This window comes from Lathyrus oleraceus, chromosome 7 (assembly GCF_024323335.1).
Source record: "Lathyrus oleraceus cultivar Zhongwan6 chromosome 7, CAAS_Psat_ZW6_1.0, whole genome shotgun sequence".
Lineage (NCBI taxonomy): Eukaryota > Viridiplantae > Streptophyta > Magnoliopsida > Fabales > Fabaceae > Lathyrus > Lathyrus oleraceus.
In genome coordinates this window covers 139,002,985-139,017,797 of record NC_066585.1, presented here as the reverse complement: position 1 = coordinate 139,017,797, position 14,813 = coordinate 139,002,985, and the positions used below count along the sequence as shown (strand labels likewise).

The 14,813-nt window shown below is 40.6% G+C and overlaps 1 protein-coding gene across 1 annotated transcript; it reads left to right on the top strand.

Annotated features, from left to right (window-relative positions):
* Positions 1-2,436: 2,436 nt before the first annotated feature.
* LOC127102464 (uncharacterized) lies at positions 2,437-2,904 on the top strand. The gene has a single exon (XM_051039832.1). It carries the CDS (start codon positions 2,437-2,439, stop codon positions 2,902-2,904), a length of 468 nt encoding a protein of 155 aa, XP_050895789.1.
* Positions 2,905-14,813: the final 11,909 nt, after the last annotated feature.

Sequence of the window (14,813 nt, the reverse complement as noted above, 5' to 3'; positions counted from 1 at the left end):
GAGTCACTTGTCGTATTTCCGCTACGTGGAAGTGGAAGGTGAGATTCATGAAACCCCATTTCAGGATTTTGAGGCAGTGCAAGTGATCAAAGCTCCCCAGTCTGATGAGAATAAGCATGTTGTTCAAATGTCTTCGCTGAAGGATGCTAAAGCTGTAGTGGAGGCGGGTCACCCCGAAGGTTGGGGCCGTGCATTGGATCTCCCTCCCAAGTTTGATAAATTTGGCCTTGGTTTCAAACCTGCTATGAAAAGCACCACTCCTAAGCTATCAAGTTCCTTCACTCTTGTGAAGTCTGCTAGTGGTGGTATTGTCAGAGATGGCCAAGTGAATGTTGCTACGGATGAGGTGCACAACGATTATGAGATGGACCAGTGGATCAAGCCCAATGTTCCGGGTCAAGAGCTTAGCAACTGGAGTGCAACGGATATCGTCCAAGTCACCTTTAATGAAGAGTAATTGTCTTTTATGTTTTTGTTATCATGCAATAATTCCCACGCTCTGCCCAAGGCGTTGGCGAATCATGTAGGGCTTCCATATTTCCATTTTCAATTTCTATCATGAAAAAAATGACGTCTTTTTGCATTCAAATGTTTTGTCCCATGTCTTTCTTTTTTTTGCTTTAATTTCTTTGAAAATGGCAATGTTTATCACACACACCCTAAAACATACAAACATCATAATTGCATATGCACATCCACGTCGGAATCCATTGATAACGGTTTTGCTATGACTCGTTATGACTTTGATAATCCGATCTACCAAGCTAAAGAAGAAAGTGAGGAAGATTGTGAATTGTCTGATGAATTGTCTAGACTACTGAGGCAAGAAGAGAAGGTCATCCAACCGCATCAAGAGGATATTGAGGTTGTGAATCCGGGCTCTGAGGACAATATCAGGAATGTCAAGATCGGTGCCTCTCTGGAGGACAGTGTGAAGACGAGATTGATCGCCATGCTGAAAGAGTACGCTGACATATTTGCTTGTTCATATCAGGACATGCGGGGGCTTGATACTGATATTGTTGTGCACCGCAAAGCCATTGAGAGAAGAATGTCCGCCTGTCAAGCAAAAGCTTAGAAGGACCAACCCGAACATGTCTAAGAAGATTAAGGATGAAGTTCATAAGCAGTGGGATGCTGGTTTTCTTGTTGTGACTTCTTATCCGCCTTGGGAAGATAATATCGTTCTTATGCCAAAGAAGGACGACAAGGTTTGTATGTGTGTGAATTACAGAGATCTGAATCGAGCTAGCCCGAAGGATGATTTTCCTCTTCCGCATATTGATGTGTTGGTTGATAGCACTGCGCAGTTTTCTATATTATCCTTTATGGATGGTTTCTCCGGTTATAAGAAGATCAAAATGGCTCCTGAAGATATGGAGAAAACTACGTTCATCACCCCGTGGGGGACCTTTTGCTACAAGGTTATGCCGTTTGGTTTGAAGAATGTTGGGGTAATTTACCAACGCGTTATGGTGACGTTATTTCACGACATGATCCATAAGGAAATTGAATGTTATGTAGATGATATGATCACCAAATCCCACACGGAAGAGGAACATTTGGTGAATTTGTTGAAGTTGTTTGAATGATTGAGAAAGTTCAGACTAAGGTTGAATCCCAACGAGTGTATATTTGGGGTTCGGTCGGGAGAATTGCTTGGTTTTTTGGTCAGTGAAAGAGGAATCAAGGTCGATCCTGCAAAAGTAAAATCTATTCAAGATATGCTTGCACCTAAAACTGAAAAAGAAGTGTGTGGGTTCCTAGGGAGATTAAACTACATTGCTCGGTTTATCTCCAATCTAACGGTCACGTGCGAACCATTATTCAAATTGCTAAGAAAAGATCAGGCGATAGTTTGGAATGATAATTGTCAGAAAGAATTTGAAAGAATAAAAGAATATTTGTAGGAACCTCCGGTTCTAATGCGTCCTGTCGAAGGACGACCATTAATCATGTACTTTACTATTCTCGATGAGTCGATGGGGTGTGTACTGGGGCAACATGACGAGTCTGGTCGAAAAGAGAATGTAATATACTACCTAAGCAAAAAGTTTACCAGCTGTGAAATCAAATATTCACTGCTTGAGAAAACTTGATGTGCTTTAGCGAGGGCTGCTCGCCGACTAAGGCAGTATATGTTAACTCATACCATGTTGTTGATCTCAAAGATGGACCCGATCAAGTACATCTTCGAAAAACCAGCTCTCACGGGAAGGGTGGCCCATTGGCAAATGATTTTAACAGAGTATGATATTCAATACACTACAAAAAAAAGGTATCAAGAGTAGTGTCATTGCCGACTATCTGGCTCACCAGCCCGTCGAAGATTACCAACCAATAAAGTTTGAATTTCCTGATGATGATGTGTTATTCCTGGATCAATATTCTAACAAACCAAACCCGGATGAAGGACCCAAATTGGGAGCGCGATGAATGCTCGTGTTCGATGGTGCCTCTAATGATGTGGGTAATGGTGTTGGTGTTGTTATTACTTCTCCTACTGGAGTCCACATTCCGTTCACTGCTCGTATTTGTTTTGATTGCATAAACAATACAGCGGAGTATGAGGCTTGCATTATGGGACTCGAATCTACGATTGACATGAGGATCAAGTTTCTTGAAGTGTATGGGGATTTTGCACTTGTGATTTGTCAATTCAATGGAGATTGGGAAACTCGGCACCCAAATCTTATCCCCTACAGAGAGCATGTGATGAAGTTGATTCCTTATTTTGAGGAGATCACGTTCAGCTACATCCCAAGAGAAGAGAGCCATTTGGCTGATGCTCTAGCTACCTTAGCTTCAATTTTCAAGGTTAAGTGGGAAAATGAAGCACCTTCCATCATAATTATGCGGTTAGATGAACCGACATTTTTCTATGCAACTGATGATCACCTTTGAGATGATAAGCCTTGGTATTTTGATATCAAGAGGTGCCTCGAAAAGCAGGAGTATCCTGAAAATGCAATGAATACAGATAAGAAGACGTTGAGAAAGTTGTCAACTAAATTCTTTTTTAATGGAGATGTGTTGTACAAGCGGAATTATGACTCTGTGCTGCTCAGATGCATGGATAGACACGAAGCAGACATGATTATCAAAGAAATTCATGAGGGATCATTCGGAACTCACTCCAGTGGTCATACCATGGTGAAAAAGATTTTGAGAGCAGGTTACTATTGGATGACCATGGAGGCCGACTGTTGCCTTCATGCTAAAGCCTGTCACAAGTGCCAGATTTACGGAGACAAACTGCATGTTCCTCCCGTGCCTTTGAACGTCATGACTTCTCCTTGGCCCTTCTCAATGTGGGGCATCGATATGATCGGACGAATCGAGCCTACCGCTTCTAATGGACATCGCTTCATCCTGGTAGCAATCGATTACTTCACCAAGTGGGTTGAAGTTGCTTCATATGCGAATGTGACCAAGCAGATTTTTGCCCGCTTCATCAAGCAGAACATCATTTGTCGTTACGGAATCCCAAAAAAGATCATTACTGATAATGGATCTAATCTGAACAATAAGATGATGACTGAATTATGCTAGAACTTCAAGATCAAGCATTATAACTCTTCTCCCTACCGTTCGAAGATGAACGGAACGGTCGAAGAAGCTAATAAGAACATTAAAAAGATTGTGCAGAAAATGGTTGTGACTTATAAGGATTGGCATGATATGCTTCCTTTTGCGCTGCATGGCTATCATACTTCGGTACACACTTCGATCGGGGCAACCCCCTTCTCTTTAGTTTGTGGCATGGAGGCAGTATTTCCTATAGAGGTTGAGTTTCCCTCTCTTTTCCTGTTGACAGATGTCGAGCTTGATGAAGCCGAATGGGTACAGAACTGATTGGATCAGTTGAACCTGATTGAAGAGAAGAGGATGACTGCTATATGTCATGGGAAATTATACCAGAAGCGGATGAAGACGGCATTCGACCGGAAGGTTCTTCCTCAGAGCTATCGAGTGGGTGACCTTGTTCTGAAAAGAATTATTCTACCTCAGTCAGATCCCAGGGGCAAGTGGACTCCGAATTACGAAGGACCTTTCGTTTTCAAAAAGGTTTTCTCTGGAGGAGCCATGATGGTAGCCACTATGGATGGAGAGGATTTTCCACTCCCTGTTAACGTAGACATGGTCAAAAAATACTTCGCATAAAAGAGACCCGCTAAGTCGACGACTTAGGCAAAAATGGGCATCCCGGCGAGCAAAAAAAAGAAGAATAAAAGCTCGGACAAAAATTAGGGATAAAAAAAAGAAGAAATGAAAATAATTATACACCCGCTAAGTTGAAAACCTGAAAAGGAAATTTAGGAAAAAAAGAATATCCCGGTGGATCGAAAACCCGAAAGGGCGACCCAGGAAAAGTTAGGGATTAAAAGCGAACGACTACATCTTGCATTGGATCTACGATTTAACTTTAGACAGAATTTTGAAGGCCAAGAATCGATCCAATCATTTTCTTCAGAAAGCAACGGGATGAGAGCGTTGAGGACATAAGAGCCATAGCCGAACTGGAACCTGATGGATATCCGTTCACCGTTGCCATTTTGTAAATACTAGTTTGTTTTACTTTTGGCAATCACCTCTTTCTAGGGGTTGCTTCCTATTGTGATTGCCCATTCACGGGCCAATTTTAATTAATAAAATACTCTTCAGTCAAAATCTCTTTGTTTTATTTTTATCTGTTTTCTTAGCTGAAGTAATCCATATCATACCCGAAGCATTGTTTGCTTATCTGTGTTGTATGAGCGGTGTTCCATAGCAGTTGTTTGCTTAAAGCAGAGGATGATGAGACAGTAGACAAGGTGATGTTGTCATCTTATCTCCGCAAGTCGCATTTCTGAGATCTCTCCCCAAGCCGAGGGTTGGCTAAGAGGATCCAATTTCCCAACATTTTGCTTGCCTCTAGTGCATATGTTTGTTGGATTGTGGTTGTTCCCCAGCAGGTGTCTACCCTAGGATGTTCCCCAAGCAGAGAGTGCGATGGAGAAGGTTAATCGATGAATGTCCTCAGGAGAGTCTTTCCCAGCAGGTGTTGTCTACCTAAAGATATTTCCCCAGACGAAGTGTTGTTTGATGTTACCCGCTCCCCGGCAGATGGTTTGGGAGGTTGCGTGCCAGAATACTTATTCCCCACGGATGTTATCTCCAGCAGATTGAAATTCCCTCTTGTTCCCCAGCTGAGCAATGTTCGAGGAGTTGTTTGTTCCCCCTCGAAGATTCTTCGTCCCCAGCCGAGCATTGTTTGAAGTTTCCACTCTCCCCAGTATGGCTGTATCTGTCAAGGTTGTTATATCTCCAGCAGATTGAGATTCCCTCGAGTCCCCCAGTGAGTATCGATGAAGTTCTTGTGAGATGATTTTGCTATCCCCGCAAGAGCGCCATGCCGGAATTCTTGTTGCCCGGAAGTTGATGATGGATCCTTATCCTCAGCAGGGTTAACATTTCTAGCAGGAGGTCGGCTATTTTCCTTTCCCCAAAAAAGTGATGCCTCTCGCCAGAAGGTCGACTATTGCTTTATCCCCTGCAGATTATGCGCCTGGTGGTTTCTCCCCACAGAGCTTCGGGTGTTGCAAGGATTTCCCCATAGGATGTTTCCTTGTATCTCATTTATTTCCCAGCAAAGTCATGCATCATTACATTTGCATCCTCTAAATGTGTAATTTCCATTAACCTTGGAATGTTACTCCATAAGAAAAAGTCAAACATGCACAACGCACAAACCAATTGAGTTGATTTCTTTGCAGAGGTCCTTAGAACCTTGTTGTCCCCAGTAAAGATGCCAGGATCCTATCCCAAATTCTAATTCTTATCCTATCCCAAATCCCAATCTTTATCATATACCGAATTCAGATGATATCCTACCTCTGAATTTCTTTCCCTCAGATATCCTACCATGAGCCATTTCCAGATATCCTATTCTGATTCTGAGATTCTACCCCATTTTCCGAATTCTAAATCCTTTCTCCAAATCCTAAACCCTTTACCCTGTTGTTTGCCTCTGTCGCATAGTGAAAATTTCAGGGTTCATTTTGGTATTCAATCCTCTCACACCCTGAACAATTGAAATCATTCGCTTTTCAACCTCTTTGTTGTAAGAAGATTGAATAGGGGCAATTGTTGTACTCCAAAATTCGCACTCTACTTTTTAATACTTTTGGCTTGTGCGTCGCCTCATTTGCATAACATTCACATATAATCAACATTCATACAGGATCAAGGTCCTTGCTAATTCATTCCAGAAGGATTCAGTGTCCTCGTCTTATTCTACAAGCGCCATGATTTTCTTTGTTAAAAGACTTGACAGAAAATGGAATTCAGTTTCGCCGTATGAAGCAGGAATTCAGGTTTTCGAGTCAAAGCGGGCTCCCCAGGGGTGCTAGATCATTTTCTCAGGGCTCGATCCCATTCTTATTATTTCCAAATGTCATGTGATTATTTTCGTCAAAGTTGGCAAGAGTATCCGGGCGTTTCAGCCGATTCGACGCGTTTTAAGCAGAAAATAGTGTTTTGTTGCAAGTACGAAATTCATAACTTTTGCTCGGAAGAATATTCCGCAATGTCTCTTTCGCCTTCTATTCCGTATCAACTTACTCTACATTTCATATGTTGAGGACGAAGGCCAATTCCTTGAGAAAGATAGAGGGAATTATTTTTCAACAAAAGTTTCAGAGTTTTCTGCTTACCGTCTCCCGGTTGTTCAAAATTTCGTAACTTCTCACCCGATCAATATATTGATACAGTTCTTTCACCATTTTGTCCAGCTGGTTATTATCTTCATTTCATTTGTTGAGGCTGAAGGCTAACTTTGTGAGGAAGGTCTCCGAATACGCCAAGTACCTGAGTTTATACAGTGAAAACTGTGTTGAACCGTTGTTTCCCGTGTGATAAAAAATTCTCATTTTTGTTTACTAACCAAAAGCACAAAAATATGTCACTAACATCTTTTGTTTGTAGCTTGAAGCAATAACAAGGTTCAAAGCTTCTAGGAGATCATCTGTGCAATGACATGGCCAAGAGAAGATAAAAGCAAGCATGGTAATGGTTCCCCAAAGCTCTCATTCATCAAATATGCCTCCCTAGCATCTAAATTCACCATTTTGATCAAAGCAAGTCAAAGGGTTTGAGGTTTGTGCCCCAAGGAAACCCTAATTCATCTGTGCACCATAATGCCTTGCTCTTGAAGCAACCTCAGCCCACGGCCAAATACAATCAAGGGAAGTTCTTTAATTCATCATTTCATGCATATTTGAACTTATTTGAGTGTCCTCAATCATCAATTCATCAAGATATGGGTTGTGGACTTGAGAAGTTGATCAGTCAATTCATCTGAAATGCACTATTTTGAAATGCACTATTACAAAAGCAAATATGTTCTTAAGGACAATATGAACAACTTTCATGTTCATCAAAAATTGATTTGAAGCTTGGAAGGTCATCTCCCATTCCAAGACATTATAGGTCATTTTGACTGAAACCCTAATTTTGGGTCAACTTCCCAAGGACATAACTCATTCATTTTTTATGATTTTGAGGTGGGATCAAATGCATTGGAAAGCATAAGATGTCTACTTAAAATGTTATGTTGAACACAATTTCAAAATCTCAAAGGAAATACATGTGATAATGCAAGACATTATAGGTCCTTTTGGACTAAATGCATTAAAAGGCAAAAAAGTCCAACTTCAAGTGCCCATAACTCTTTCATTAAAAATACAAATGAGGCAAATTTTAAGTCCATTTGGATTGTCTTGAAAATATCTACAACTTTGATGTTGGAGGTTTTTTCATTTGAGGCATGCATCATCAAAACAGAAGGGCTTGAACATTGGCCAAATTTGGAAACCTTGCATTGACATGTTTTGTACATTACACTTTAAATTCAAAATTCACCAATTTCCACACTTCAAATGGATTTTTTCCCAACATAACCATTGTTCCTCATATCAAGACCTTTCCAACCATTACCCACATGCTTATGTTTGGATTTTCTAATTGGCATTTTCGAAGAGGTTAATGTTTAGGTTCGAATATGGAATTCACATGAAATCTTGATACACAAGCAAATGCCATTCAAACTACACGTCCAATTCAACTTGGTTTGTGTTCAGCATTCATTTGCATCAGCTTTTGGGCTTTGCACGCGCCTGTACAGGCCCATGCATGAAGGGTCCAAATTCCATGCACACGAGTATTGCCTTGCATTGCTTCAAGCTCAGCTATAAATACATGCTCCTCTTCATCCAATTCTCAACCTGATTCAACCTGTTATGCTCCACAAATCTCTCCATAGCCATCACTAAAGGAATTTCAATTTTCTTCTAAAAAATTCATATCTGAATTTCAACTACCTTGGTTGATTTTCAGACCTATAATTCCTCAGCCTTGCTTTCTCTTCATCACTAGATCTTACTGCAAGCTTTGGTTGTGAAGAATCGTGCTCTCCATACTTGCATTTCAAAGGTGGATATCAAAACTTCTTCTCTTCGAAACTCTTTGATCTTTGCTTATTTCTTGAGTTCCTCGGTTTGGCTGAAGTCCTCTCAATAGAGGCATCTGATTTGTACTTTCAATTTTGCAAAAACATGAAGTTCATGATGAACACCATCATACTTCCATCTCTGATTTCTCCATTTATAGGAATCTAGAGTGGAAGTGAATGGTATAGGAGTGATGTACATCACTTCCTCTTTCGATTGATGCATAGATCGTTCATTTTGGTTTCCATTTTTGTTTCTGCAAATTTTTGAAGTGACCGTAGGTTGGCCGGAGAAGACGGTGGCGCTGGCCACCGTCTGGTCTCTAGATCGGATCTAAGCCGTCCATCTCAGTTTCCAGATCTAATCTCGTCCACACATTGTTATGACTTCCAATAATGCACCATGCGTTTCAGTTGACTAAGGATCTTGGTGCGTGCGCATGTCTAAGCCGTGTGATGTGCCAGCTCAATTAATGACCCATCATCCAACGCTTCTCCTTATAGACCCAAGATGAATAGGGCTGTTGAAGCTGCTAATAAGAATATCAAGAAAATTATCCAGAAGATGGTTGTCACGTATAAGGATTGGCATGAGATGTTGCCATTTGCCTTGCATGGATATCGTACGTCTGTCCGCACTTCAACAGGGGCAACCCCTTTCTCTCTTGTTTATGGCATGGAGGCGGTACTCCCAGTAGAGGTGGAGATCCCATCAATGAGAGTCTTGATGGAGGCCAAGTTGACTGATGCTGAATGGGTTCAGAGTCGTTATGACCAATTGAACTTGATAGAAGAAAAGAGATTGACTGCCATGTGCCATGGTCAGTTATATCGACAAAGAATGAAGAAAGCTTTTGATAAGAAGGTTAAGCCTCATGTGTTCCGAGAAGGTGACCTTGTGCTCAAGAAAGTCTTGTCTTTCGCGCCCGATTCCAGGGGCAAGTGGACTCCAAACTATGAAGGTCCATATGTTGTTAAGAGAGCCTTTTTAGGCGGCGCTTTGATACTTACAACTATGGATGGGGAGGATTTCACTCGTCCTGTGAATTCAGATGCAGTCAAGAAATACTTCGCCTAAAATAAAAACAGAATAGCTCGCTAAGTTGAAAACCCGAAAGGGCGGCTTAGGCAAAAATGAGCGTCTCGGTGGATTGAAAACTCGAAAGGGCGATCCAGGAAAAAGTTAGAGACATAAAAAAAATGAATATAGGTATCCCGCTAGATTGAGTACCTCATCCTGGGGCAATCTAGGCAAAAATTAGGGATTTGGCAAGTAACTGCATCCTGACAAGACTTTGTTCTACAACTGTCATTCGTCAGAGATTCTTGCTCATGCGTCATCAACCAAAGCTTCGAATACATCGGACTCAGAATTGGTGGAGAAATGGTCATTATGTTCAATGTAGCCCTTTTCCAATATATATCACCAATTTCAAATCTGTGAAGATCTATGGAGTCTTGCCATTTGCAGACTACCATTCCATCAAATAAATTTGAGCCTTTTATCCAATTATTTGCACTCTTATTTATTTCTATTCGACAAATGTTTTGCATGTTTTAATTGAGAAAATATCATTGTTTTGAAGAAACGAATTTTTTCATAACTTGTTTTTTAAACAAAGTGAACATTCACAACGACGAAAAGATACTTAGGAGATCCTCAGTGCTCTCCCAAGGATGGTATGATCTCCAACAGGGTAAGACATTTGTTATATTCCTGGCATAACTGTATCTTCTTACTCCGGAGCCTTTTGTGGTTTATCCTACTGAGTTGAATGCTTGTTGAAATATTCGCCACTCTCCCCTTCAGCGGAGTAGCGACCTTTCCTCCTCAGCAGATGTGATCTCCTTGGTGGGTACGGTACTTGGTGGTTGATCCCCAAAACCCCTTTATCCCTTGGATAGATTCCCCAGTGGAATTGCTTGTGGCAGATTTTATCTGTGTAATGAACTCCTGTCCCCAGCTGGAGTGATGGATGATTCATCCCCTGCGGAGATTTTGTTGTTTCTTGGTTTTCTCTTGCCTTCATCACATTGGATACTCTCCGTGGAATCTGGCTTTCTCTCTTGAGATGTAGTACCGAATGTTTGTGTGCTTATTTCTTTGAAGCTGTTTGCGTTAGAAATATCTGTTTGTCAGTATTCATCATACATAGACCACGCATGTGTGCATATAATTTTCAAACATTCTGATATTCACATTGCATTTTTTGCCATATATCTTTGTTTTTTATTCTCTTCTAGTTGGTAATACATTCCCCCAAGCAGATGTTGGCGTCTGATCCCTCAATATAAAGTCGGCCCATTAAGCAGAAAGTGTTTATCTTTCCTTCCGCATTCCCCACTGAGTTATATCCTCGTGGACGACGGTTGTTTTTGCTCCCTCCCAACACATATATTAGGATGGGTTCCCCTATTGAGTTATATCCTCACTAGGACGGGTCTTGATTCAGTTTACCTCTTTAGTTTGATCCTAAATTGGCTTCTTGTGACTTGTTTCCTGCGTTTCCCCGTGGTATAAATGAATAATTGCTCAGTAATCGGTAATCATTCATCTTATCCTCGGTGGAGTCTGTAGTTTTCTACCCTTATACCAGTAGTTGTAAACCCTATTTTCTCCCCTTTGCAGAGTTAACCTCCTTGTTCATCCTAATCGATGACGGTTACTCTTCCGTGGTTTTCTACCCAGTATCCGGTAGATGTAATCCTCTCCTTGACGGTTATCATTATCCAATATTCGGTGTTGATATTCCCTCCTTTTCTCGGATAATTGCTCTGATCATGCAATTTATCCCCAACAAGTCATCTCTCATCTACCCTTTGTTGTTGGTAGTGATTGTTTCTTTCCTGAATTGGTCATCATTATATACCTAGTATCGGTATCCCGATGCCTTTTCCTTTCGGTCGATTTATCCTTTATTAACCCAGTAACCGGTTGTGGATAATCTTCCATGCGAGTATATTATCTACATTCTGACGGTAATAGATAATATATCTCATGCACTCCTTGGTCGAAGCCTTTTGTTCTTCCCCAGTTGAGTAAGATTCGTATCCCTGTTTTGGAATCGAATGTCCATCCTGTAATCGAGTTTGATATTAGCCCTCTTTTGAATGATGAGTGTCTTGGGAACTTTCCCCAATTCACGTTTTGGTTGGTCACCTATTATATGCCCAGTAACCGGCATCCCTGGTGTTCCCCCCCTCTGCTCCCTATTATGACTTTTAGTCCCCTGTGGAGTCAGAATCCCTGAGTTGAAATATACCTTTTAGGTCTTCCTCAGACGTTTTGGAGTTTTGATATCTCTCACCCTTATACCGGTCTTAGATATTCATTCTCCCGGAACATGTTTTTCCCTCACCCTGACCGATGGAATCACATGATTTCTTTTTGAGCTTATTACCCAGTAACCGGTAATACCTCGTCACCACTACTTCCTCAGGAGAGTCTTTTTGGACATCCCCAGCGAAGTCCCTTAGTGGATTGTCCTCGTCCGGATTTTTATCCGAAGTATCCGTTGTGGATAATTCTTACTGTATTGGCATATTCCCCAATACGGGCGTCTTCGAGTCAGCTCGAGTCTTTCCAATGGATTTATTCACTTTGGAATTCTGTTCCCTAAGCTTTGAGTCGTGACCTGCTCAGGCGTTTTCATTCCTTTACTCCCCAGTAGAGTCTCTGCCCCATAGAATGAATTATTCATGGGAATTGTCAATTTTCCTCTTGTTTCTCTGCCTTTGTGGACATATAACCCCACAGAGTGTTACCATTTTGCATACATACATTCGCATCATAAGGTCTCTTAAGGACCAAAATTTGTCTCTTTGTTATTATTTAAGCCCATTCTACCTCGTCGAGACGAAGATCTTAACCTTCCCTTCTCCGAATAGAATGACCTTAAATAGGGGCATCTGTAAGACCCCAATTTTGGCCCTAAGATCCCTCATGACATCATAACATTTCATTTGCAAAGCCTCAAGGATCATAAGCATCTTGGTTCCCCTTGCCTTCGGGTGGGACTCTTTGTGAGTGGTTCGAGATCACCAAGCATGCTTGAATTGTATATTATTGCTTTTCTCATTTTTGTTTACTAAACAAAAGCACAAAAATATGTCACTAACATCTTTTGTTTGTAGCTTGAAGCAATCACAAGGTTCAAAGCTTCTAGGAGATCATCTGTGCAATGACATGGCCAAGAGAAGATAAAATCAAGCATGGTAATGGTTCCCCAAAGCTCTCATTCATCAAATATGCCTCCCTAGCATCTAAATTCACCATTTTGATCAAAGCAAGTCAAAGGGTTTGAGGTTTGTGCCCCAAGGAAACCCTAATTCATCTATGCACCACAATGCCTTGCTCTTGAAGCAACCTCAGCCCACGGTCAAATACAATCAAGGGAAGTTATTTAATTCATCATTTCATGCATATTTGAACTTATTTGAGTGTCCTCAATCATCAATTCATCAAGATATGGGTTGTGGACTTGAGAAGTTGATCAGTCAATTCATCTGACTATTTTGAAATGCACTGAGACCTAACTTCTTATGTGTTGGTCAAATGGAGATGACTCCAAAATAAAATATGTTCTTAAGGACAATATGAACAACTTTCATGTTCATCAAAAATTTATTTGAAGCTTGGAAGGTCATCTCCCATTCCAAGACATTATAGGTCATTTTGAATGAAACCCTAATTTTGGGTCAACTTCCCAAGGACATAACTCATTCATTATTTATGATTTTGAGGTGGGATCAAATGAATTGGAAAGCATAAGATTTCTACTTAAAATTTTCTGTTGAACACAATTTCAAAATCTCAAATGAAATACATGTGATAATGCAAGACATTATAGGTCCTTTTGGACCAAATGCATTAAGAGGCAAAAAATTCCAACTTCAAGTGCCCATAACTCTTTCATTAAAAATCCAAATGATGCAAATTTTAAGTCCATTTGGATTGTCTTGAAAATATCTACAACTTTGATGTTGGAGGTTTTTTCATTTGAGGCATGCATCATCAAAACAGAAGGGCTTGAACATTGGCCAAATTTGGAAACCTTGCATTGACATGTTTTGTACATTACACTTTAAATTCAAAATTCACCAATTTCCACACTTCAAATGGATTTTTTCCCAACATAACCATTGTTCCTCATATCAAGACCTTTCCAACCATTACCCACATGCTTATGTTTGGATTTTCTAATTGGCATTTTCGAAGAGGTTAATGTTTAGGTTCGAATATGGAAATCACATGAAATCTTGATACACAAGCAAAGGCCATTCAAACTACACGTCCAATTCAACTTGGTTTATGTTCAACATTCATTTGCATCAGCTTTTGGGCTTCGCACGCGCCTGTACAGGCCCATGCATGAAGGGTCCAAATTCCATGCACACGAGTATTGCCTTGCATTGCTTCAAGCTCAGCTATAAATACATGCTCCTCTTCATTCAATTCTCAACCTGATTCAACCTGTTATGCTCCACAAATCTCTCCATAGCCATCACTAAAGGAATTTCAATTTTCTTCTAAAAAATTCAGATCTGAATTTCAACTACCTTGGTTGATTTTCAGACCTATAATTCCTCAGCCTTGCTTTCTCTTCATCACTAGATCTTACTGCAAGCTTTGGTTGTGAAGAATCGTGCTCTCCATACCTGCATTTCAAAGGTGGATATCAGAACTTCTTCTCTTCGAAACTCTTTGATCTTTGCTTATTTCTTGAGTTCCTCGGTTTGGCTGAAGTCCTCTCAATAGAGGCATCTGATTTGTACTTTCAATTTTGCAAAAACATGAAGTTCATGATGAACACCATCATACTTCCATCTCTGATTTCTCCATTTATAGGAATCTAGAGTGGAAGTGAATGGTATAGGAGTGATGTACATCACTTCCTCTTTCGATTGATGCATAGATCGTTCATTTTGGTTTCCATTTTTGTTTCTGCAAATTTTTGAAGTGACCGTAGGTTGGCCGGAGAAGATGGTGGCGCTGGCCACCATCTGGTCTCCAGATCGGATCTGAGCCGTCCATCTCAGTTTCCAGATCTAATCTCATCCACACATTGTTATGACTTCCAATAATGCACCATGCGTTTCAGTTGATTAAGGATCTTGGTGCGCTCGCATGTCTGAGCCGTGTGATGTGCCAGCTTAATTAATGAGCCATCATCCAACGCTTCTCCTTTTTTCCAATTTTAAATTTCTGATTTCTATTTTCGTTAATTCTTTTACTTCCTTTTTATTTCAAAAAATCATATCTCTCTCATTTTAAATCCAAAAAATATGGGACCAATTGCATTAGTCTCCAAATAAATTCTAGTTT